The sequence below is a fragment of the Uranotaenia lowii genome, chromosome 2, assembly GCF_029784155.1.
Source record: "Uranotaenia lowii strain MFRU-FL chromosome 2, ASM2978415v1, whole genome shotgun sequence".
Lineage (NCBI taxonomy): Eukaryota > Metazoa > Arthropoda > Insecta > Diptera > Culicidae > Uranotaenia > Uranotaenia lowii.
The window spans coordinates 72502034-72525791 of record NC_073692.1 but is presented as its reverse complement, the minus strand read 5'-3'; the positions used below and the strand labels follow the sequence as shown (position 1 = coordinate 72525791).

Genomic DNA, 23758 nt, shown 5'->3' with positions numbered 1-23758 from the left:
TGAACGAGGAAAACACGATTGTTTAAAAATTTAGTCGGAGAGAAATTGAGTTAAATAATTTGTTTCAAATTGGAGCAATTTTTATCTGTATGTTGTGGTAATTTTTGGTGTGATGATCTGTGATATTCAAAAGTAAAACAAAACAATACAAAACTCTTTATTTCATCTTAATGATATCTTACAATTACAATTTTAACGTGTTCTTATTTTGTAGAACTTCTTACTTTTGAACATTAATTAATTTTTAATTTATTATTATTTCATAATATTCGTTAAATTTTTTCCCTTGGTGCTATTTTAATCCTTAAGTTCATCTGATTGACTTTACATTCAATTATTTTGTGGTTCTGTTCAACTTTTCTTTTGCTGTTCTTGTTAAATACCTTTGATTATTCAACTGTTGAATTCTAAACACGAAAATGGAATCGCAACTAAAACAACAATATTTATCCATAAACCCAGCTCATCTCTCTGATCACGAGCTTGATCATGAGTTGCGTATCCGCCACACAGACGTGTCCGATTTGAGGCGCAGCAACCAGGAACGCACTTTACGCGAACTTTTGAAAGCTGAAAAGGAAAAAGAAACAGTTGAATACGAAATTTTATGGGAAAAGCCAGAAGATGAAATAATCGAATGTGGGGTTAAGTTAGATGAGATTAGGAATGCATTAAAGGGTAAAAAGGCGAAAAAAGTTCCAGACCAATGTCACAAGTCCAGACTGTTGCATGTATTTTTCAGAATGGAACGTTTGAAATTGCACGCTAAGAATGTAGATGACGTCAACAGCATTGATATCTTTGCTGCTGAGTGCACTAAACTTCTGAGCATGTTCTTCTCAATCGTTTCCCCCATCCAAGAAGTCAGACAAGCAGAATTGAGCCTGATCAATGAAAGTATTCATCCTGTCATTGATAACGAACCAAATGAGAATGGAGAGGGTTTAAATGATCATCTTAGCAGCGAACCAAATCCAAACGAACAAGCTATGCTTGAGCGAGATGAATACGTTGATCCGGCAACAAATGCGAGTGAAGATCACGGAGAATTCGAAAACAACTCTTTTGATGAGGATCGAGTAGAAACAATGGGATTGTTAGACGAGAAAGATAAAGCTATTCTCAAACTCGTAGGCGAAAATCGTAAGTTGAAATCGGCGCTAAGCCAACTGCTCGAGCGCATCTCGGCATTGGAAAGCTCTCGCGATACTAATAAGCCCGCAGGGTATGCAAATGGGAAAAAGTCGAGCAGTTCTGTACGTTCAGAAACTGGCAGCATAAAAAAACCATCAAATTTCGATGAATGGTTGAAAATCAAAGGAGCTTCCTTGCCAAGTTTGGTCGAGGAAATTAGGCCTATTTCGACTCATGAAATCGTTGAAAATAACAACCAAATAATATCACGTCGCGATCGTCTACCCATCCACAAATGGACGGTTCGGTATGATGGGATGGATAACGGTAGGAGAATTAACGAGTTCCTAAAAGAAATCGAATTTAATGCTAGGTCTGAAGGCTTTTCAAAAGATGAACTGTTTGCGTCTGCGCATCATCTTTTTACGCGTAAGGCACGTGCTTGGTTTATGGAGATAAACGGCTCCAATGAATTAGGTTCATGGGATAACCTCGTGAAGGAGATCAAAAATGAGTTTATGCCGATAGATATAGACTATCAATACGAGCGGTTAGTTAACGCGAGAAGGCAAGGGCCACGCGAAAAATTTCAGGATTTTTACCTGGATATAGTACGTATTTTCCGTTGCATGTCCGAGCCATGGGATGACCGTCGGAAATTTGATACTCTTTTCCGCAATACCAGGGAAGATTGTAGAACTGCGATGTTAGCTGCCGGAACAGATTCGATCCCTAAAATGAGAGAGTTCGGTAAGCGGTTCGATGCTATTAATTGGCACATTTATGCAAAAAAAGATACCCAGTTTTCGATGAGATCTAATGCTGAAATCGGAGAATTGCAATACGGTAACAATCAGTCTGGTAACAATAATTATTACGAATATAATAAACATTCCAATAATAATTTTCAAAAGAAAACGCCAAATTCTGATTATCAATCAATTAGTTATAATAAAAAAAATAATCAAAGAACAAATTACCGTACTGAACCAGAAAAACAAGAATTGGGGAAAAATGAAAGGTTTCCTCAAAGGAGTAAACCATTCACTTCTGGAAATTCTTATGGTGGGAACCAAAATCCTGGTCCAAGTGGAACGGACCCAATTCAAAGAATTGTTAAAGCCTACATTCCCATAAAAAGGGGATTTTGTTTCAACTGCCATGAACAGGGACATGATTTTAAGGAATGTGAAGAATCTCGGAACGTGTTCTGCTGGGTTTGTGGTTTTCCCGGGTTCGCCACTTCGGAGTGTCCTTATTGTGATGCAAAAAACGCAGGAAAGGCTGTTCAGTGAGGCAGAGCAGCCAACGTAACTCCTTAAGGCCTCAAGTTCCCATTTCAAATGACCCAACAGACATTCTCCAACAATTGGGTTATGCGAAGGTATTCAATCATGCTAAGGATGACGAGATTGCAACGTTGCTCATCAACCTTAACAATGATTCAAGACCTTTCGCGAAAATCCATTTGATGGGGATTGAACTGGTTGGTCTTTTGGACAGTGGAGCTGCACGAACGGTTGTAGGGATCGGGGCAAGAAAAATTATTCAACTACTAAATTTAAATCTAGAAACGGCTCCTGTAAATTTGAAAACTGCTTCCGGAGAAAAACCACTGATAACTGATGTACAAGCTCGAACAAAAAATCTTCAGAAACGTGTGTAAAATTTCCAGTGCTCTCTTTTAAAGAAGCCGTTAAAAAGTGACGAAAAACAGTGCCATCTATTGCTTGATTTGTAACTTTTGAACGGCGCAATAGATGGCACTGTTTCTAGATAGCTCTTTTGAAAGTAAGAATTTTTCGAAAGGGCGCAATGGTATTTAAACTCATTAATAAATAAATTTGAATACATGAATTGCTCTACATAATTAGATGAACTACGAATCAATTTCAGCTTAGAAAAATAGCATCATTATAATGTTGTTACTAGAGAGACTGACGAAATGACAAATATACAAGCTGTAATTATTAAATTCCAGATACGTATTCTAAATTTCAAATGCTATCATTCAAACAAGCCGAACCAACTTTCGAAGTACCTTATTCTTGGAAGCGCGCAACTGTATATGATCTCAAAAATTTATAAACTAACGTCGTAAACAAATTTTACCTTGATTCTTTTTACTAAAAAGGACTAACTAACAACTTTGAACAAGCCAGACGAATCAGTTATTTTATTAAGTTGAGCTTAAAACACTGATAACTGATGTACAAGCTCGAACAAAAAATCTTCAGAAACGTGTGTAAAATTTCCAGTGCTCTCTTTTAAAGAAGCCGTTAAAAAGTGACGAAAAACAGTGCCATCTATTGCTTGATTTGTAACTTTTGAACGGCGCAATAGATGGCACTGTTTCTAGATAGCTCTTTTGAAAGTAAGAATTTTTCGAAAGGGCGCAATGGTATTTAAACTCATTAATAAATAAATTTGAATACATGAATTGCTCTACATAATTAGATGAACTACGAATCAATTTCAGCTTAGAAAAATAGCATCATTATAATGTTGTTACTAGAGAGACTGACGAAATGACAAATATACAAGCTGTAATTATTAAATTCCAGATACGTATTCTAAATTTCAAATGCTATCATTCAAACAAGCCGAACCAACTTTCGAAGTACCTTATTCTTGGAAGCGCGCAACTGTATATGATCTCAAAAATTTATAAACTAACGTCGTAAACAAATTTTACCTTGATTCTTTTTACTAAAAAGGACTAACTAACAACTTTGAACAAGCCAGACGAATCAGTTATTTTATTAAGTTGAGCTTAAAATTAACAATCCAACGAAGAAATGCAGATTCTAAGCTACTCTGAGCGGGCATTTTCACGCATCATATCTGTTTATATTAAGTGCTTCATGCTAGTTTGAAGCAATTCGGAAAACAGCTTTAAGCGTAAAACTTTGATAACGCAAATCATAAATGTGTAATAAATCTTCAAAATCAATTTGCTCGAAACTCGTTAAATAGATACGACCTTTTCATAATTGACTAAACATTTGTTATTTTGTTTTGTTTACATTTAATTTTCTTCTTGACAGTTCTCTCTGGTGTCCTTGGAGACATCTGGTGGCTCAACCAAAAAACATAAATTGATTCAAAACAGTCGTTGGGACTTTACACACTTTTCAAGGCTTAGCTTGTACATCAGTTCATCAGTGGAAAAACTTGAAATTTTAGGATGTGCGGATGTTCCAGTAACCTTTAACGATACAACAAAAATTTTAAATTTAATTTTCGCCCCAACCCTCAAACGCAAGTGCATTTTGGGGTATGACTTTTGGCAGAAATTTGGGATAACACCAACAATCCAGGATCTGCCATTGAGTTTTGCTGATAATGAAACCCACGAAATTATGGAAATCCAAGAAGAATTAACAGAAATCCAAAAACAAAAATTAGAAAAAGTCAAAAGTATGTTTTTTCACGCGGAGGAAGGAAAATTTGGAAAAACAAATGTATTAGAACATAAAATTGAATTTAAAAATGAATATAAAGATGCTGCACCATTGAGGCAAAATCCTTATCCATGGAGTCCACAAATTAGGGATAAAATAAATGATGCCTTGGATAAGTTACTGAAAGATGGAATAGTGGAACCTTCAAACTCTGAATGGTCACTTCCGATTATAGCAGTAGCTAAGAAGGACGCATCGGAAGTTAGAATATGTCTCGACGCCCGGAAGCTCAATGAGCGCACAAAAGGAGATGCTTACCCATTGCCGCACCAGAACCGAATACTGAGCCACCTGGGCCCAGTGAAGTACCTTTCTACCATAGACTTGTCGCAGGCCTTCTTTCAAATTCCGTTACACACCGAGTCCCGAAAATACACGGCATTTTCGGTCCCAGGAAGAGGACTCTTCCAGTGGACACGTTGTGTAATGGGGTTATGTAATTCGCCAGCCACTTTGAGCAAGTGTATGGATAGAATTCTGGACCATGGTGCTCTCGAGCCGTCAATATTCGTGTATCTGGACGACATTGTGGTAGCATCTCAAACGTTTGATGAACACATAGTACGACTTGAAGATCTTGCTGAGCGCTTAAAAAAGGCAAACCTCTGCATAAATTTGAAAAAATCGAAGTTCTGCTGTCAGCAATTGCCGTATCTTGGATATATCTTATCCCAAGATGGTTTGCGGCCTAATCCCGATCGCATAAAAGCGATCGTTGGATATCAGGTTCCGAAATCGGTAAGACAACTCAGACGATTCCTCGGTATGACCAACTACTACCGTAGGTTTATCGAAAATTTCAGCGAGATTACAGCACCTCTCACTGACTTGTTGAAGAACAAGCCAAAGAGGGTGCAGTGGACCACGGCAGCAGACGCTTCTTTCAAAATCATAAAAGACCGACTCATATCAGCGCCTGTGATGGCTAATCCAAATTTCGCGCTTCAATTCACAGTCCAAACCGACGCGAGTGATTCGGCTATCGCAGGTGTCCTCACTCAAATTCAGAATGGCGAGGAAAAGGTAATAGCGTACCACTCCGAGAAACTAAAAGGCGCTGAGCTGAACTACCACGCGGCTGAAAAGGAAGGACTAGCTGCACTTCGCTGCATTGAAAAATTCAGGGGCTACATTGAGGGAACCAAATTCATTTTGGTTACCGATTCGTCTGCCCTGACTTTCATAATGCGTGCGAAGTGGAGGTCGTCCTCCCGTTTAAGCCGGTGGAGTATCACGCTTCAGCAATTCCAAATGGAAATACGCCACCGAAAAGGGAAGGAAAATGTGGTCGCTGATGCCCTTTCCCGGTCAATTGAAGCACTAGATTTGGAACAGAAAGATGAATGGTACAAAAAGCTTTTATCGGGGGTCAAAAAAGACCCAGAACTATACATTGACTTTAAAATTCAAAACAATAAACTGTATAAATTTGTTTCAGCGAAAACAGACACTATGGACTATCGCTATGAATGGAAACAGTGTGTCCCTTCTTCTTTGCGAACCCAAGTCATGGAGGATGAGCACGAGGAAAGCTTACATGTTGGGTATGACAAATGCGTAGAAAAAATAAAACGTCGCTTTTATTGGCCACGCATGTGCAGCGACATACGCAAGCACATAGCAAAATGCGTCCCGTGCAAACAAAACAAGCACTCAACAGTTTCAAGCGTGCCAGAAATGGGGAAGCAGAGAATCGCCAGCCGGCCCTTTCAACTCATTTGCATGGATTACATCCAATCTCTACCGCGGAGCAAGCAAGGCAATAGTCATTTGTTAGTAATTATGGACATTTTTTCAAAATATTCCTTGCTTGTCCCCGTTCGGAAGATTTCGAGTGTTAATCTGTGTAAAGTGTTGGAAGAGCAGTGGGTCAGGCGTTTCTCAGCCCCCCAAATAATCATATCCGACAACGCAAGCACGTTTTTGTCTAAGGAATTTTGTAATTTTGTCGAAAAGTACGAAATACAGCATTGGACTAACTCACGCCATCGTAGCCAAGCTAACCCAGCTGAACGTCTGAACCGTACGATCAACTCGATGATTAGATCGTACGTAAAAACAGACCAAACTTTGTGGGACACTAGAATTTCAGAAATCGAATACATGCTAAACAATACAATTCATTCGTCCACAAAGTTTAGTCCGCACTGCGTTATTTTTGGCCACGAAATTGTATCTAAAGGTTCCGATCACCGATTAGAATGTACCGAAGATCTTTCTGAAGAACAACGCATGAACAAATTCAGAGGCATAAGCAAAAAAATAAACGAATTTGTACAAGATCAGCTTAAGAAAACCCACGAATATACAAAAAAGACATACGACCTACGCCACAAACGTTACTCACCCTCATTCCAACCAGGCCAACGGATATTTAAAAGGAATTTCCAGCTGTCTTCCGCTAGCCAGAGGTACAATGCAAAAATAGGTCCTCAATTCGTTCCTTGTATTGTCCTCAGAAAAAAGGGTACAAGTTCGTACGAACTCGCCGACATGAACGGAAAACCTCTAGGGGTTTTCTCCGCCGCGGATCTAAAAGCATAACAAACTAAGCTATCGCGAAAAATTTCTGCGTAATATTACCAAAATCGGAACGAATGCGAGATTTCGGTAATAATAGATACCTGATCGTCGTGTGTAAGCAAAAAAAATATTAAATCCTGCTTTAAGTACAGCATAACTTGTATACAAGTTTTCGCCAGACGGCTGATATAACCCGGCAATCATCACTCAAAAGTGGGTGGCACAGCGGGTGCACTCATATTGTTCGTTCACGCAGTGTAATATTTGTGTATGCATGTTCATCCATCGGTCATTGGTCATTCAGTCATCTGTAATAAAATAAAAAAAAAAAGAAATATATTTAAAAAAAAAATTAGATTGTAATTCTGTGTCATGAACTTTTAACCAGTAGTGTAAAGTTCAACCGATAGTTATGCGTTAATTTCGATACCTTGCCTTGCACATCACAACATAATTCTTATTGGAATGCAAGTACAAGAGAAAGCAACGATGAAACACATACAAGAACAAATTGGATCGAGCGGATGCGTTACACTAAAATTAACTGATCGAATGCACTTTCATAACACTTTACTTACCTATGATTGGCCAGGTTTTATTTGACAATTTTGATAGGAGACAGTTGAACTACCCGTAGTCATTCATTGATCCAAGAACTAACGGCCATAGTCCCTCAAAACCATTGAATGTAACAGGTATTTCAACTGACTCGTCGTTACAAAATTGCAAATAAAACCATACCTGTTATCAGCATCCCTCCGCATGTGATCCGCACAGAATTCTGTTTATCATTGTCACCAATTTGACAGATCGTATCCATTCTATCACACATACAGGTAAAAATATTAAAATTAGTCCTAAATCGCAACTCCGACAAGTCGCGTGAAATGTTTCATGGTTGAAGCACAAGCTTGTTCATGACTGTGATATTTTGTTTGTGAACGCTCCTTTAGTATTTATTCATTAGCTTTAATTAATTATTCAGTAGTTCAATTTTAATTTATTTTAGTTTATAATTTGTTTCATGCTTTCTATTTATTTTTTTAACTTGTATTTCGTATAGTTTTGTTTTAGCTTTAAAATGTTTTTAAGCAATCTAAATAGAATTGGGCAGTATTGTGTGAGGTTATCAAGCCCTTGTGGTTTTGATATTTTGATCGCTGGAGACCGGAGTCGAAAGACGCTGATGGTCAGTACAGGACCATGTGTCCCGAAACTGAGAGGAGTCGGGAAACCGATGATGATAACTTATGACCCCGATACTCAAATCATAATACTCGAAAATTTTATGCGTTTTCCTCTAGTAAAATGTTTTTTGGAATCTATTACGTTCGGTGTGAAATATTTCTCCAGCAACCGTAAAGTTATGTCAATTCAACCGTGCGATTATTATTTAGTGGAAACAGGTTCAGAGCTATGTGTTCTCGGTGTGTTCGCTCTAGACTAGTGATGGTTTAAAAGGAAAATATTTACTTTGTAAATATTTTTCCCCGAGCAGTGGGAGAGTGTAAGCGTTGCTAGTCAGTCGAAGGAGGCCGCGGTGATCTAGTTGTAATTGTAAATTAAATAAATGTTGCAGTGTTGTTTGTGGGGGTTAAGGGGCTCTCCTTGGTGAAGCAGTCCACCAAGCCACGCTAACCTAGCGAACGACCGGGCGAAAGATGGTCGTTCAACAACCCACCACCAGAGCGCAGTGCAGAGATGTGAGCCGTAGTCTTCAGGCGAAGAGGCGAAGCGTGCGATAGGGCGAAGCGAAAACGAGCGCGGGACGGGGGCAATGAACGCGAATGGGGTCAGAGCCGGTCAAAATGGAAATGACCATTCACTCTGGAAATAGTTCGCGAACGCACAAAACCGATCCTAAAAGTAACTGAAGGATCATAAAATTCTTCGTAAAATTTTAATTGTGGTGATTTGTGTAATCAGATTCCTAAAGGAACAGGAATCACCACCAGCAGAAGATTCATAAAAGGAAAGGCCAATCTTGAGTCGTTTCCGATTGGAACTCCAGGTAACCCCACGCCATTTTGCCCCTGCCCAAAAATATCCCTCTAATATAACCCTGAATATTATCAGGACCCCGCTGTTTCGGCTTGATTTTAAATCAACCAAACCCCGAGAGCGCCACAGCGCTCTAGAACTTCAGCCGACCACCACACCCGTCGGTGTTGTCATTCCGGTACCTGGTTCAGCACCCAAGGTGGGGCCAGGTACGGCATCACCACGCGCTTTACTCACCGTAGAAGGTCCAAGCGCGCCGCCCGACAATATCGACCGACCACCGTCGGTGTTACTTTCCCGGTACCTGTCTCAGCACCCAAGGTGGGGTCAGGTACTCCGCAATCACGCCGTTTCGCTCAGCTACGACGGACCAGCAGTGCCCGGTTCAGCACCCAAGGTGGGGCCGGGTACAACAACACTACCCGCAAGAGCCAGCCAGCTTCTAAGCGGACCTCCTCAAACCCGAGCTCGACGACAAGGAGGAACGGAATACTTACCAGATCAGATAATTAGGTTAAGAAAGTGGTGGGTTAGCCAATTACTGCGAATCTGTGAAATTATACGGTACCTAGAATTTATCCGAGGAGTTTTTCTTAGCTCTCCCGAACTTCCCTGCAACTTGGTTGTATGTAAGCTTGCCGACCCTAGGGATTATTAGGGGTTCACCGCAAATCTACCGATTAGCTATCAGCTAGTCTTACAATCTATAACATCAATCACAATAGCTTCCTTGGTTGAGTTTTCAATAAGAAAGGTAAAAGCTCTGCGACAAAATGTTCGGATCGTTTGGAATCGATTTTGACAGTTCTTTTGTATCTATTGGAATTTTGTGTTTGAGACGTCGCTTCTCTTATATGTAGGTTCACTAGTATACAATACAAAATTACCATGATGCATGATATAAAGGCCTCAAAATAAAATTCATTTGTTACCAATACAAAATTTTATTTCTCCAATTTTTTTTTCAACTTATTTTATACGACCACGGTCGGGGTCGGGGGAAATTGGTATCACATGGAAGACTACATCTAGTGCCTGAAATGAAAAAAGGAAAACAAGAAAAAAAAATTAATTTTAGGAAATAGGAAAATTGTTCAGGTTGCTTATTCAATAAGCAGTAGATTGATTAATCAAAAAACACAATTTCACTCACCTGAAAGACTGCATTCAATGGCCCGGCAGATGTAAGAATCCTTCGTCCCAGTGTTCCCCAACGTTGGCCAATTGACGAAATCTTTACTGGTTCCACCATCCAGGGACGTTCCCACGGTTGGGGAACTCGAGAACAGCATTCGCCGACACTTGAATAAATTGAGAAAAAAAAAGTAAATCTATCTTGCACACATAGGTATGGAAAAATGGGAAAAAATAACACAATCTCACTTACCTGAAAACATACATTTTCCGACCATGTTGTCCGGCTGCGGGTGCGTATCGGTTTAAAGGCTCGTTAAGGCCATGCCCGGCTGTCGTCGATCAATCTGGACTTCACGCGCGAAAGATGATGACCATGCGCATAGTCATTGCAAGAACACGAATAGTGCAATATCTAAATATCATGCGCATGGTAATTTAGACATGAGGAAATTACTATGAGCTGTCAAAGTTCACATAGTAAAAATACTATGTCGTTGTACTTTAGCCCAGATTTCTGGTAGAAAATACTAAATCGTAGTTTAAAATACTAGATCGTGGACATAGTAAAATTATCATGATCCTGTATTTGAAAACCCAATGCAATTTTTTTTTCCTTGTAAAGAAAGAACTCTCAAAGATAAGTTGATGATTTACAATTATACTAATAATATAAACTTTCTCGAGTTTGAGCACACGTTATATAAAAAATAAGTAATACAACTTTTTCCTGGCTAATGAATAATCACAAAACGATTGATATTTTCTTATCGTGTACAAACTTCAAAATTGGGTAATCTATAACTCATATTTTATCAAGTATTCTTAAATGTGCTCAAGAATCAAAACAAAACAAGTTCAGTTATCTGGATGGACTATTCTGTTTCGGAAAAGAGAGCATGAGAACACAGATCGGAGGTAGGAGCCATCTCTCATTGTATCCCCCAATGGAGAACCGTGAACCATCACGAAGCAAGAGCCCGGCACACAGGATATTGCCTCAATAAATCCCTCCAGCGCCAAAATACAATCCATCCGCGTCGCATTCGGCTCTGAGAAAGCGTTTCCTGACAAGCATCCTCAAGAGGAAACTACTAGGTCGATTCGCACAACACCAGCAGCCGAGCCAGAAAACAAAACAAACCAGTACACCCGATCCCGAGGCCACAGTCACAACCCAAACCTCCAGCGATCCTGGCAAACTCGGGTAATGGTTCCCGGGAGGTCACCTTCAAAATGCTACACAAGTTGATTCCAAAGTGGAGGCTCTCAGCCATTCGGCCACCTCGAACGAGGAGCAGCTGCTACAGGCCTCGACCGCAACAATCAAGCGGTAAGTGAACAACAAATTTAGCGCTTCCCACCTGCCTCATATTTCGGAGCACTCATGCGTCCTGGCCCAGGCCATGGCCGCGATTTCCGTTGACAACTGTGAGTAGTTTATAAAAACTTCTCTATATATTGTGGCAAAAGTGTCTTAAGAGCCAAGGAGATTGAAATTCCAAGCTTCTGGTTTCATTACTTTTTGGCGATATTTTCTTATACCTGTAGGGTTCTACCTTTTACCAAGTATGCATTGTGTATAATCATAACACACCTTACTATATGAAATACCTTGAGACCAGACAGAAAGTGAACAGAAGAGCTGATAGCAGGGAGCGTGTAGAGAACGTCACGGGTAGTCAGAGTGATGATGATTCTACGAGTGTAAAAATAAGGAATAAAGTGCGTTGGATGGATACTATAATTGGCGACGATCGGGAGAACGAACCAGGAATATGAAAGGTACGTTTTCAATTATTTTCTGGACAAATGATGGCCTGGTTGTGCATTGAAATCAATTACACCTGGAAGATGTTTTTTTCGAAAACGTAACCCAAAATGACCGTCGAAAAGATGCGAGTGTTCTGCTGTTGTGGGAGAAGAGTGAGAAGAAGCGAAATAGAAGCCATGATAATTTGATGAGAAAATACATTATAGTATGGTTTCAATGAAAAGTAAACAAAATTTACAAGGTGCCTTAAAGAGTAAGGTACATATTTCGTAAGTGGTGTAGATTGATTTATGGATTCGTTTGGAAAGAATGAATGGTAATCTTGAATAAGATATACAAATTTGTTAGTTGTTATGGTTTGGTAAGATTCAGAGTTTTCAAAAGGTTGAAAAATAAATTAATTTAGGTTTACTTTTTGAAAAGGAAAAGTGAATGAAGGAATGCAAAATATGCGATACCACCATCTCTTGTAATGTTCTGTTATTAATAATTCACCCGTTCTGACGATGTAACTTTACTGATTGACTATTTTAGGACTATTGTGCGTGAATGTAGTGTCGATATGTTGTGATAAAGGACGTGTTTCTGTTAGGCAGCGGGATATCGCTGACATTAAAATATTAGTGAAACTGTTTATTTAGAAGCCAAAAAAAAAACATTTTTTTTGAAAAGTGGAGCAGTAGCTTAGCTGGAACCCTAGTGCTGGGAGCCTAGAGTGGAGTGATAGAACATTAGCAGAAGGCTATGTTCAACTCTAGAGCTGGGAGCTTAGAGTGGAGTGATAGAACATTAGCAGGAGGCTATGTTCAACTCTAGTGCTGGGAGCCTAGAGTGGAGTGTTGGAACATTAGCTGGAGGCTATGTTCAACTCTAGTGCAGGGTGCCTAGAGAGGAGTGTTGGAACATTAGCAGGAGGCTATGTTCAGCTCTAGAGCAGGGTGCCTAGAGTGGAGAGTGTTTAAATTAGCAGGGAGCGGAATATGATAATTCTAAAGCTAAGTATGAGTTCAAGACGAGATAAACTAGCTAGCGAGCAACATAGGATTGATCTAGAGCAGGGAGCCTAGACATAACGGTGAAAGTAACAGGGAGCTACGTGTATCTCTTGTGTTGAAGAGCTCTGGATCAAGTGTGACAAGTGTGTGACGATTGAATTGAGCTAAGCTTATCTGTAGTGTAGGGAACATAGAGATGAGTGCAAAAACTTAGCTGGGAGATAAGTAGAACTGAATTTAAATAAGGAAAACTAGACAAGTTTGTGATATGTGGGCATTTCCGATTTTAGATAGTTAAGCTTATCGAACTTACCAGTAGTGGAACAGAATATAGATCAGAACACGAATGGAAAAAATGGCATAAGTAGAGTGTCCAACTGAACTATGAGGTAGAAAATTAGTTGGAGTCTGTGATGTGTAGTACTATTGTGTGTTTGAGTACTAGGTTCAACACTACACAAGGATTTATTTCGGAAAATATTCGAAGAAATTTCAGAGATGTTTAAATGATCGTGGAAAGATATATAAAATGAAATTCTATCAGTAGCTATCACATATTGAAGCTCTGGAAAGTGTTAGTTTCCAGTGGAAAAATAAAAAAAAATATAACACCTTAATCTTGATTGGAGACATGCAGCTAAAGAAAAATGAAAGAAAATGTGGTGAAGAAGGAACACCGTCAGAATAACTAAAGGAATGTATCGTTCTTGGTCCAGAGAGGTATCGACAGAATGAGTATGAAAGCGTGTTCAAAATGGGATGTTAGCTTGCGAACTTTCAAGTGTTTCAACTGTATTGAACGAAATAAAACCTTAATATAACGTTGTAAAAGACATTGGGCTAGGAGAAGAAAGGGAAGAAAATTTACTATACGTTCCACTTTGGAAGTAAAACTGTCGTGTTGAAGAATGCAATCTGAGGTGTCGAGATGGAAGTAAACATGTTAATCGCATAGCGGTGTTATAAATAAGCGATAAAATTATCAAAGTCTATGATAGGTAGTTTCTCGAACTTGTGGAATATTCTAATCTGTTGAAAATTTTAAGTAGGTGCTGGTTGGTATATTGGGTAAAGAGATATCAAAGATCTTAAACATTGAAATGACCCTATTGCTGTCGCTGATTTGAAACAAGGGGGATAAATAGAAGGTGATTCGAACCATCAAATTTCAGAATCAGCCATGTTGATTGCTATATGTAACAATGAGTTATCCGGTTGTCAAATTGTAAACCCAGAAGTTTTATGTGGGCTATTTGAGTACCATATAAAAGCTCATAAATCTTTAGAGGTTATTCCTGATCCTTTTAGACTATGTTTTCATTCATGAGATAGTGTCACGCGAATATTGTTTATACTTCTTTATATAATTGTTGTGAATTCACGGATTTTCATTTCTGAATTTTGGAAAAACCAGGAAAGGTTCAGCTTGGGGTTCAAGACTGGCTCACCAAAGCCATCAAAATATGCGATGGCGAGATGCTCTTATTTGAAAACATGATTACTATACAAAAAAAAAAGGAAAATAAAGGGGAGAGAGCACGAGGTAATACGTTGATCATTAAAGAATAAGTTAGATTCAGTAGTAAAGTACAAGTTGAGCAGGCTTTGAAAAACGTGCAATAAGGTTTGCTATAACATTCCCCCTAAAGGGGATGCATTGAAATCCCTTCTTAAAACAGTTCAATAATATTACAACCGATCATTAATGTTAACCATTGAGTTTTTAAGAATTCGAATTGAAACAGAGATTATTCAAAATTAGAATCGAGAACAGCATCAGTTAATAATGTAGCGAACTGATAAACTGATATGTGCAAATTTGAAAGTTGATTGAAACTGATTGACGTTGCTTATATATTTATTTCGTTTTTATTTTTCATTTAAAGAAAAGTAGGGATGTAGGGTTCTACCTTTTACCAAGTATGCATTGTGTATAATCATAACACACCTTACTATATGAAATACCTTGAGACCAGACAGAAAGTGAACAGAAGAGCTGATAGCAGGGAGCGTGTAGAGAACGTCACGGGTAGTCAGAGTGATGATGATTCTACGAGTGTAAAAATAAGGAATAAAGTGCGTTGGATGGATACTATAATACCTACATTCTTGTCGTTTTCAGATACCGATGCCCATACGCTAATTAGATTAAGCCTTGGCCACAACTCGGCCAATGTGATCTACCTCGTAATGGGACTTATGCGAAAAGGTGAAAAGGCACGGAATTCATATTTTGTTGACGCTGCCATGGATAGCGGAAACTACTGGTGTCAGAAACTGTTTGTTGTCGAGCTAAATTCATCAGTTCTGGAGAAACTTACTTGCTTCCATCTGGTAGACGTGTTTCAAGCTACTGGTTAGTGAATCAGCCCTGCTGTAGCTGACTGCCATCCAATTAATCCTGCTGCCTAGATTGAAATATTCCATTTTTTCTTGTAGCAATCCACAGCCGCATGCAAAGCTCTTTGTCCGACGAAACTGCTGCCTCTGACACATCTGAACGCTGAAGTTCGTCTGCTAGGTGGTCGACCAGAACTGCCGAAAATCAAAACCGGGTCGAAATTTACATTGGGAAATGGTTCCTTTATCCAACCGGAACGCAACAATTGTGGATTGATAGGCTACTTGGAGTACCGTAGTCTAGCTGTGAGTCTCCTAAGAACGATGTGTTGCCATTCGCCTTAGTTAGTGGGAGGCACCCCATCGACCGAGCACTCGAGTACAAATGAAAATTGTCACTCTGTTCTAATGTAACTAAAACTACTGTCGACTCAGGCAGCCAGAAATCAGGTTTTCAACTGCTGTTTTCGATGAACTGAACATGATCCGAAACGACCGTTGAACATCAAACACCATTCAGTCGAACTAGAAGACCTGCCGAAAAGTATGCGAAAAGGTATCAAGGGAATTACCAAGACAAAGTATTCAAATGGAACGGCGCTATAGTGTATTAGGTTGAAAACCATAGAACTAATCCTGGATAAGAAGATGAGCCAAAGTTTCTTCTACTCTCGTGTGCGGCTTCATAAAAATTGACTTCATGCGGCATTTACCGATTCTACTTTTTCAAAATGAGCTTCAATTATCTTATGATTAAAATGAACATCGCCTGAAGCGACTGTTTCCCCCAGCTAGCAAACATTGCTGAAACTTAAGCTGGCGATCATCACCTTGAACTTTCTACCTACATTTCCTTTTCAGCGTCGGCTTCCCACAGCTATTTAAATGCCACAATTTTTTTATATATATTTTTAATTGGTATCAAACTGGGTCATTTACATTAAAGCGGGCCATAGACTACACAACATTTGTACAAATGCGATGAAATTCGATGAAATTTTGTCGCTGTGAGCACGATTTGCATAGTGTATGGCACTGCTTGAATGAGCGCCCAAACGGTTGGAGTAAAATCGGTCGGGATCGAAATATTTTGTACAAAACATTCTCCCAGCCGGGGTGGAGATGGTTTTTTTTTGTTGCTGTTGCTGTTTTCCCAGCAATCATGTGTGTTCGCGTGAAATATGTTTGTATAGTGTGTGGGCGAGCATAGATCAAACAATCGACGCGGAATCATCGAATTTGTACAGGCCAATTTGTGTAGTCTATGGCCCGCTTAATTCGAGACATCCCTCTCGAAAAAACATCGCACAGCCGTGCTCAGTTGTACAGCATCGACGACCAATTAGCGACGAGCTTCTATCGTACCGGCACAGAACGGGAGTTTTGACAGTTCTTGGGGTGATTGGAGGTGGAAAAAATTAAAGTTTGTGCGTTTCCGTCGCTTGAGTTGAAAAAAGTGTGCGTGGATTACGTAATGTCGGTCGATATTGGACTGCTGGATTTCCGGCTTAAATCGTTCCGTCGGGGTGTCGAAGTGTCGCGAAAAGACATCAAGTTGTGTGAAGACGGTGAAGACCTTATAATATATCTACTGGGGGTGAAAAAAAGCTACGTTATCTTGACCGAGTACGAATATCAGTGCTTCCGGAATGTTCCTGGTGCGGTCATCACGACGGTTCAGTTTTTCAACCAGGGCCTGATACCAATCAGCATCGAGTATTGCCAGGCCGAGCGGAATAAAGCCAATCCATCCGTCAAACAATCGCGTAAGCTAGAAAACTGCTTGGTTAAAAACCCGTATCATGGTCAATGCATGCCAATGTTGCGATTCGGCTATATTACCAGATGCTTCCCAATTGAGGATAAGCCTGTCATCGAACACGTCATCGACAAGCTGTTCAATCTCACTGAAAGTTTAAGACGGACGGCAAGATTGTCAGCTGTCTTGAATTGTTACGTGTTGCCTGTGTCCGATGATGACCAAATCGTAAGTTCTTCCAAATTGATCCACTAAATTCAAAAGCCAAAATTAAGATTGTTTGTGTTGTGACCATATTTTAAATTTGTGCAGTTACCTCTCCTTATACATTGCCGACAATTTCATAAGGGTCATTATTATTAATATTTGTTAATTACCCTTTAACAATTAAGGCCCTCAGGACCAGAGGGGTTCAAGTGCCAAAATAATAAATTTTGAGAGAAGTATATATGACTAACGGCGCGTTCATAAACTGATTTGTTTGGATGATGCATCGATGTTTTTGGTAGATGTCAAATCACCTTTCAATGCTTTTGCATACAGTTTGTTTAATTTACGAACGTCAGCATCGATAGAAAAAATCACTTCGATAGAAAATATCAATTTACGAACACGCCGTAACGATTCGTCATGTTTAAATGTATATTTGGTGCAAAATTAAGATTTTTATATTTTTTTGGAAACTTTTTTGGTTGAATTAAAATTGCTCGAATTCGAAAAATACATGAAAAATCGAGCACCTTCACAACTTTGAAACGCGTTTTCTCGAAACTATTATTTAAACACTTGCACCCCTCTGATCCCAAGCGCATCAATTGTAATTCGGGTCAAGAAAATGTCATTAGGGTGTATGGAAAATTATAACAAAATAATGGTCCTGAATTATATTGTATCCCGGAAAACTTGAGATTCGAGGCTTTGTTCGATAACAGTACTGCATTCTGTTAATATTCAACCGAAGTGAATTTAATTCAGTGCAGGATGGTCCAACTTGCGACTCAATAGCGCTAACTATTCTAAGTTGCCTTCTCTATACTTTTATTTTCCTCTGAACTTTCTACCTACATTTCCTTTTCAGCGTCGGCTTCCCACAGCTATTTAAATGCCACAATTTTTTTTTATTTATACTTTCAATAAGGATCAAACTGGGTCATTTACATTAATTCGAGACATCCCTCTCGAAAAAACATCGCACAGCCCTGCTCAGTTGTACAAGCATCGACGACCAATTAGCGACGAGCTTCTATCGTATCCGCACAGAACGGGAGTTTTGACAGTTCTTGGCGTGATTGGAGGTGGAAAAAATTAAAGTTTGTGCGTTTCCGTCGATTGAGTTGAAAAAAAAGTGTGCGTGGATTACGTAATGTCTGTCGATATTGGACTGCTGGATTTCCGGCTTAAATCGTTCCGCGTCGGTGTCGAAGTGTCGCGAAAAGACATCAAGTTGTGTGAAGACGGTGAAGACCTCATAATATATCTACTGGGGGTGAAAAAAAGCTACGTTATCTTGACCGAGGACGAATATCAGTGCTTCCGGAATGTTCCTGGTGCGGTCATCACGACGGTTCAGTTCTTCAACCAGGGCCTACCAATCAGCATCGAGTATTGCCAGGCCGAGCGGAATAAAGCCAATCCATCCTTCAAACAATCGCGTAAGCTAGAAAACTGCTTGGTTAAAAACCGGTATCATGGTCAATGCATGCCGATGTTGCGATTCGGCTATTTTACCAGATGCTTCCCGATTGCGGATAAGCCTGTCATCGAACACGTCATCGACAAGCTGTTCAATCTCACTGAAAGGTTAAGACAGACGGCAAGGGTTTCAGCTGTCTTGAATCGCTACGTGTTGCCTGTGTCTGATGATGACCAAATCGTAAGTACTTCTAAATTGATCCACTGAATACGAAAGCCAGAATTAAGATTGTTTCTGTTGTGACCATATTTTATATAAGTGCAGTTTCCTCCCCGTACACATTTCCGACAATTTCATGAGGGTCATTATCTTCTATATAAAAAGTAATTTCCGTTTGTTCGTTTGTATGTTTGTCTTCAATAGACTCAGCCACCTAAAGAGCTAAAATTTGGCATGGTTGCTCATTACGACCAGGAATGATGAAAAATGTTTTTAAATTTTCGGATGACCCCTTTTGAAGGAGGTCGTCCATACAACAACGGTTTTAAACCCACGAACCAAAAGTCATGGCACCCATTTTGCGAACCGATTTTCGTTTCCTTTAGCGGGATTATTTTCACCATCACCATGGGCCGGGTATTAGAAACAACGACCATCCATAGCTCACATGTACTGGATAGCAAAGCTTGCTGAGCATTAAAAATTTGGAAGTGAAAATTTTGGCGGGTGTTTTGTACCTTCTACTGTTCAAAGCACGTGCTACCGGTACAAGATATTTGGATACAATTATAAGCCTACATTTTGATAGAAAAATACAACTAGCCTGTTAGGAATATATTGACTAGAATAGTAGTGGCTTTCAAAGTGCTCTTTACCGCCGCTGGGGGGCTTTGAGGGTCAACCATTTTTATATTTTTTGAATTCCTCATAGAGAAAGAAAAAATTTTTAGATTCACAGTTATAAGCTCAAGGCTGCGATTTTAACGCTTCAATTGGGATTTTAATAGGGGATTAGAAAATCGATTAGATAATAAAATTAGAGGTTTTTTGAGTTTTATACAATTCGATTTCACTGACCAATTTCTAACTTTTGAGTTATCATTGATGACCAACGTGGTCGATTCTACCATCCATTAATGGGATGTTTGTGCCCATGAAAAAAAAACAGAACTCAAAAAAAAAACCTTTTTCATAATAAAAAAATTGTGTTTTCGTGATGATTTGTTTTCGATAACTACAAAAAGCTATTAGAAGAATTTTCAACATTTAAGGTAAACTAATAATAAAACAGTGCGAAATTGAAAAGCAAAAAAATTCACACATGCAATTGAAAACATGCTAAGTGATATTTCAACATGCTTCAACAAAGTTCTTTTTTAAGAAATTTCAAAGTAAATGAATATTAAATGTACCATTTCACAGGGAGATCATCCATATTGAAAAGTAAGATAATCATCAACAGATATTTTCATTAGATAGGGGATGGAAAAGATAAAAAAAAAAGTTTAATCATTTAAAGATAAAACTATTAGGCAAAACTATTAAATCTTCCTAAGAAATTATGGTTGTAAAAAAATGTTTTTCATGAAAAGATGAATTAGCATACCAGGATTTATTTTGAATTTCCATTAATCAAAATCTTAAAACTATAAATTTTTCGATAATACGAAAACGATAAACAGTGAATATTCTCAATAAAAATATTTAAAAAGACTGTCAAAACGAACTGAATTTAAAACTTCCAAAACTTCGAAAAGTCAATCGATTCATTTTGATTTATATTTTATGTGAACCCGAGCAAGGCCGGGTAAAATCAGCTAGTTATTAATATTTGTTAATCACCTTTAACAATTGAGGCCCTCGGGATCAGAGGGGTGCAAGTGCCAAAATAATCAAATTCGAGTTAAGTAGGTATGACTAATGATTCTTCATGTTTGAATGTGTATTTGGTGCAAAATTGAGATTTTTTATATTTTTCTGGAAACCTTTTTTGGTTGAATTAAAACTGCTCGAATTCGAAAGTACATGAAAAATCGAGCACCTTCACAACTTCGAAGCGCGTTTTCTCGAAACTACCATTTAAGCACTTGCACCCCTCTGATTCCAAGCACCTCAATTTTAATTTGGGTTAAGAAAATGTCATTAGGGTGTATGGAAAATTATAACAAAATAATGGTCCTGAAATATATTGTATCGCAAAAATTTGAGATTCAAGGCTTTGTTCAATAACCGTACTGAAGGCGGCGTTAAGATGGTGTTAGAATTCCGTCAAGCTCTAGGGCATTATTCGGTAGAATCGTCGGGTGTGTGTATGGTGCCAAATCTCAAATTTAGGCTCATCAGGAGTAACAGGGGTCGAAAGAAGGTTGCCTTCGGTATGATCTCAAAATATGGACTGTCTGGAGTGTCTGACTTCGAGACACCTGGCGTTTTAGGTTTTTTTTTTAAAGTTTTATTCTAAAACAAAAATCAAAGTTGTAGTTTTACTTTTGCTTAAAAAGCTAACTTATTTATGGAAAAATAACTTGTTTCCTTTTGATTCCGACAATGTTACTTGCATCTCTCCGACATCATACCTTTTTGGGTTTTTTGATTAGGTCGTGTACCTACTTTTTAAATATGATCGAAATTTTTTTTTAATATAAAGCACCAACTTTTTGTTTTTCAAGGAATTCAATAGCAAGCTGTCATTCTTCCCAAAAAATTAGTGCCGATCATTTTGGACTTTCCTCTTGGTCATCCCAGCTTTACCCTACGGCACTGCCGAGATCTTGGCTGTAATTTTTGATTATGAATATGACTTAAAAAGCAATCAGAATTTGAAATATGGTCGAATTCTTTGAACATCTATTTTAAAGAATCCTTAGTAAAGGATAATTTTTGCAATTTCAAAAACGCGGGAAACCAAGCTGTTTTAACCAATTTTGTGTTCAATTTAAATAATTGATATTATCATCATTATCATATCAGATCAGATTGGTAACTTTCAGTCAATTTCATTTGATCCTCAACAACGTCTTGTAGTCAATTTCATCGAAAGTAGTCAGGAAGGAATGTAAATTTTTCATGATATTGTTGTTCTCCACTCGCATAACACACACCGTTATCTTTCTATTTTGTTTTCTGGTTGTGTTAGGATGGGTTTTACGTTATTCGTTGAGCAACAGTTGTAAAAATTATTCGGTTGCAATGATATAGGATTTTTCTATGAATCGTGTGACCAACGTCTATTTGCTAAGTGTTAGTGAATCTCGTTTCTTAATTTTTTTCCCTTAGATTTAAGCTTTTTTTGCCTTGAGAGCATAGGATATGAAAGCTCCAATTTGAGAAAAAAAAGCTTAAATCTGAGAGATGTGCCTCACACGGATTCTATATCATTGCAGGGGCCTGTCAAAATGTAATCCATGACCGTAAGAAGCAAAATTTATAGCAAGAAAAATGATATTCGTTCAACTTGGTCATGACATTGTTAGCTTACGTCGCTGATCAAAAATCAGTATCACATGACAGACATGCAAAGCAGTATCAATGTCGACTGATATTGGTTGTCTGACACTAACCATTCGCAGCTCTGTTCGTAAAGTATGTTGTAATGTTCTCCGTTTTTCTTTAACAAATATTTTACGGCATCCTTGTTTAAAGCGTTGTTCAATTCAATTTCTTTTTTAGTTAAAAAACTTTTTCAAGAGATTAATTTTATTTTCAGGTGTATGTACAACATGAACACTCTACGTGGTTATTTGAAAAAGTCAGTAACTGAAGCCGTCTTTTGAAAAAATAGACGACAATAAAACTCAGACTGGGCTAGAAATCGATCAAAAGAAATAGGATGTAAACAAACGTAAGAAACGTCGTAGTCGAGCTGCCTATAGCTTTCTGGATGACAGCAAAACATTAAACCAAAATTTTTTCTTCGCGAAATTTTAACCATTTTGGTAGTTCTCGTGTATTAACCACAAAATGGTTGAAACTTTTCTTCGCCATTTTGGAGTTAACCTTAGAGCAAACCCAACGCGTTTTATTAAATTTTGATTTTTTTCGCACGAATTAAATGTTTAATAGTAGTATAGTAAATCTGTTCGTTCGTCGTTTCTGCTGGAATTGCTGTCGATATCGCTGTCTCAGGAAACTCCCGGTACATTCAGTACTAGAAGCAGAAAACTTGTATTGGTAAATTTTCTTGTATTCAGTTTTCAATATTTCATTTATATAACTATTGGATTTTTTTTTACAGCCTGTCAAAATTATTTTGCCAAGTTTTTGGTAAATTTTGGCTATATCCGCCGGTGAAAATCAGTCGAAAATGAGAAATAAGCCACTCCGAAAAGCTCTGGTCGGAAGAAATTAGCATCATGGGCATGGCACAGCAAATGGTCCACATCAAGCGGGAATCGAACAAAACTGCCTGTAAGCCGCTGTCCGTGAATCGGAAAAAAAATTCTGGTCAGTCATGGTCGGCTGATTCTGGGTTCCGGCACCGGGGCAAGTATATCGCTAAGAAGGGATGATGCACGTGTTAGCCAAGCTGGGATTGTCGTCAACATCGTCAACAGCACAATGTTAGAAGAACAGGAACAAGCTAAAGTTCGCAAGTCAGTCGAACAACAACAAAATTTTATTGGGTAAGCATATTGAGTTATTTAACACTACCGTTTACTAAACTTGAAATGTTACTTCCCTTCTTAGTTACGCCACCTGTTCCGCCTATGCCTTCTTCAGAAATGTTAGCTAGCGGTGGCTCCAGTCCATCGCGTGAAGTTCAGGAAATTTTATCACTCAAGGAAAACGACTGTCTTAATGAGCACTATGATTCCGACAATATCCTTTTGGATGATACCGATGGGATTGTTGGTGATGATGACGAGTTGAATGATCTGGAAAACGAAATCATCGACGACGAAGACGAGGAAACACGGTAAAATTTCAAAAACATAGACGACGATGACGATGACAAAGAAGATATTAAGTCCCGAAGGGATCAACCAGAATAAACCGAACGAA

The 23758-nt window shown here is 38.6% G+C and overlaps 3 protein-coding genes across 6 annotated transcripts in view; 2 read left to right on the top strand and 1 right to left on the bottom strand.

Annotated features, from left to right (window-relative positions):
• Positions 1 to 23758, bottom strand: part of LOC129748909 (breast cancer anti-estrogen resistance protein 3 homolog) — a 353061-nt gene that overhangs the window by 194401 nt on the left and 134902 nt on the right. The window lies entirely within an intron of this gene.
• LOC129748912 (uncharacterized) lies at positions 11113 to 16589 on the top strand. The gene is made up of 3 exons (XM_055743715.1): positions 11113 to 11589; positions 15148 to 15381; positions 15465 to 16589. The coding sequence occupies exons 1-3, from the start codon at positions 11493 to 11495 to the stop codon at positions 15530 to 15532; spliced, it is 399 nt and encodes a 132-aa protein (XP_055599690.1). The 5' UTR covers positions 11113 to 11492; the 3' UTR covers positions 15533 to 16589.
• Positions 16776 to 23747, top strand: LOC129748911 (uncharacterized). 3 transcript variants are annotated; one of them, XR_008737864.1, is made up of 5 exons: positions 16776 to 17352; positions 18263 to 18997; positions 22464 to 22927; positions 22992 to 23379; positions 23444 to 23747. XR_008737864.1 is itself a non-coding variant. In XM_055743714.1 (5 exons), the coding sequence occupies exons 2-4, from the start codon at positions 18488 to 18490 to the stop codon at positions 23022 to 23024; spliced, it is 588 nt and encodes a 195-aa protein (XP_055599689.1). In that variant the 5' UTR covers positions 16776 to 17131; positions 18263 to 18487; the 3' UTR covers positions 23025 to 23379; positions 23444 to 23747. The 3 variants fall into 3 exon arrangements, 2 of the variants coding, with proteins under 2 accessions (XP_055599689.1, XP_055599688.1); XM_055743714.1 differs by having other exon boundaries at positions 16776 to 17131; positions 22883 to 22927; XM_055743713.1 differs by having other exon boundaries at positions 22883 to 22927.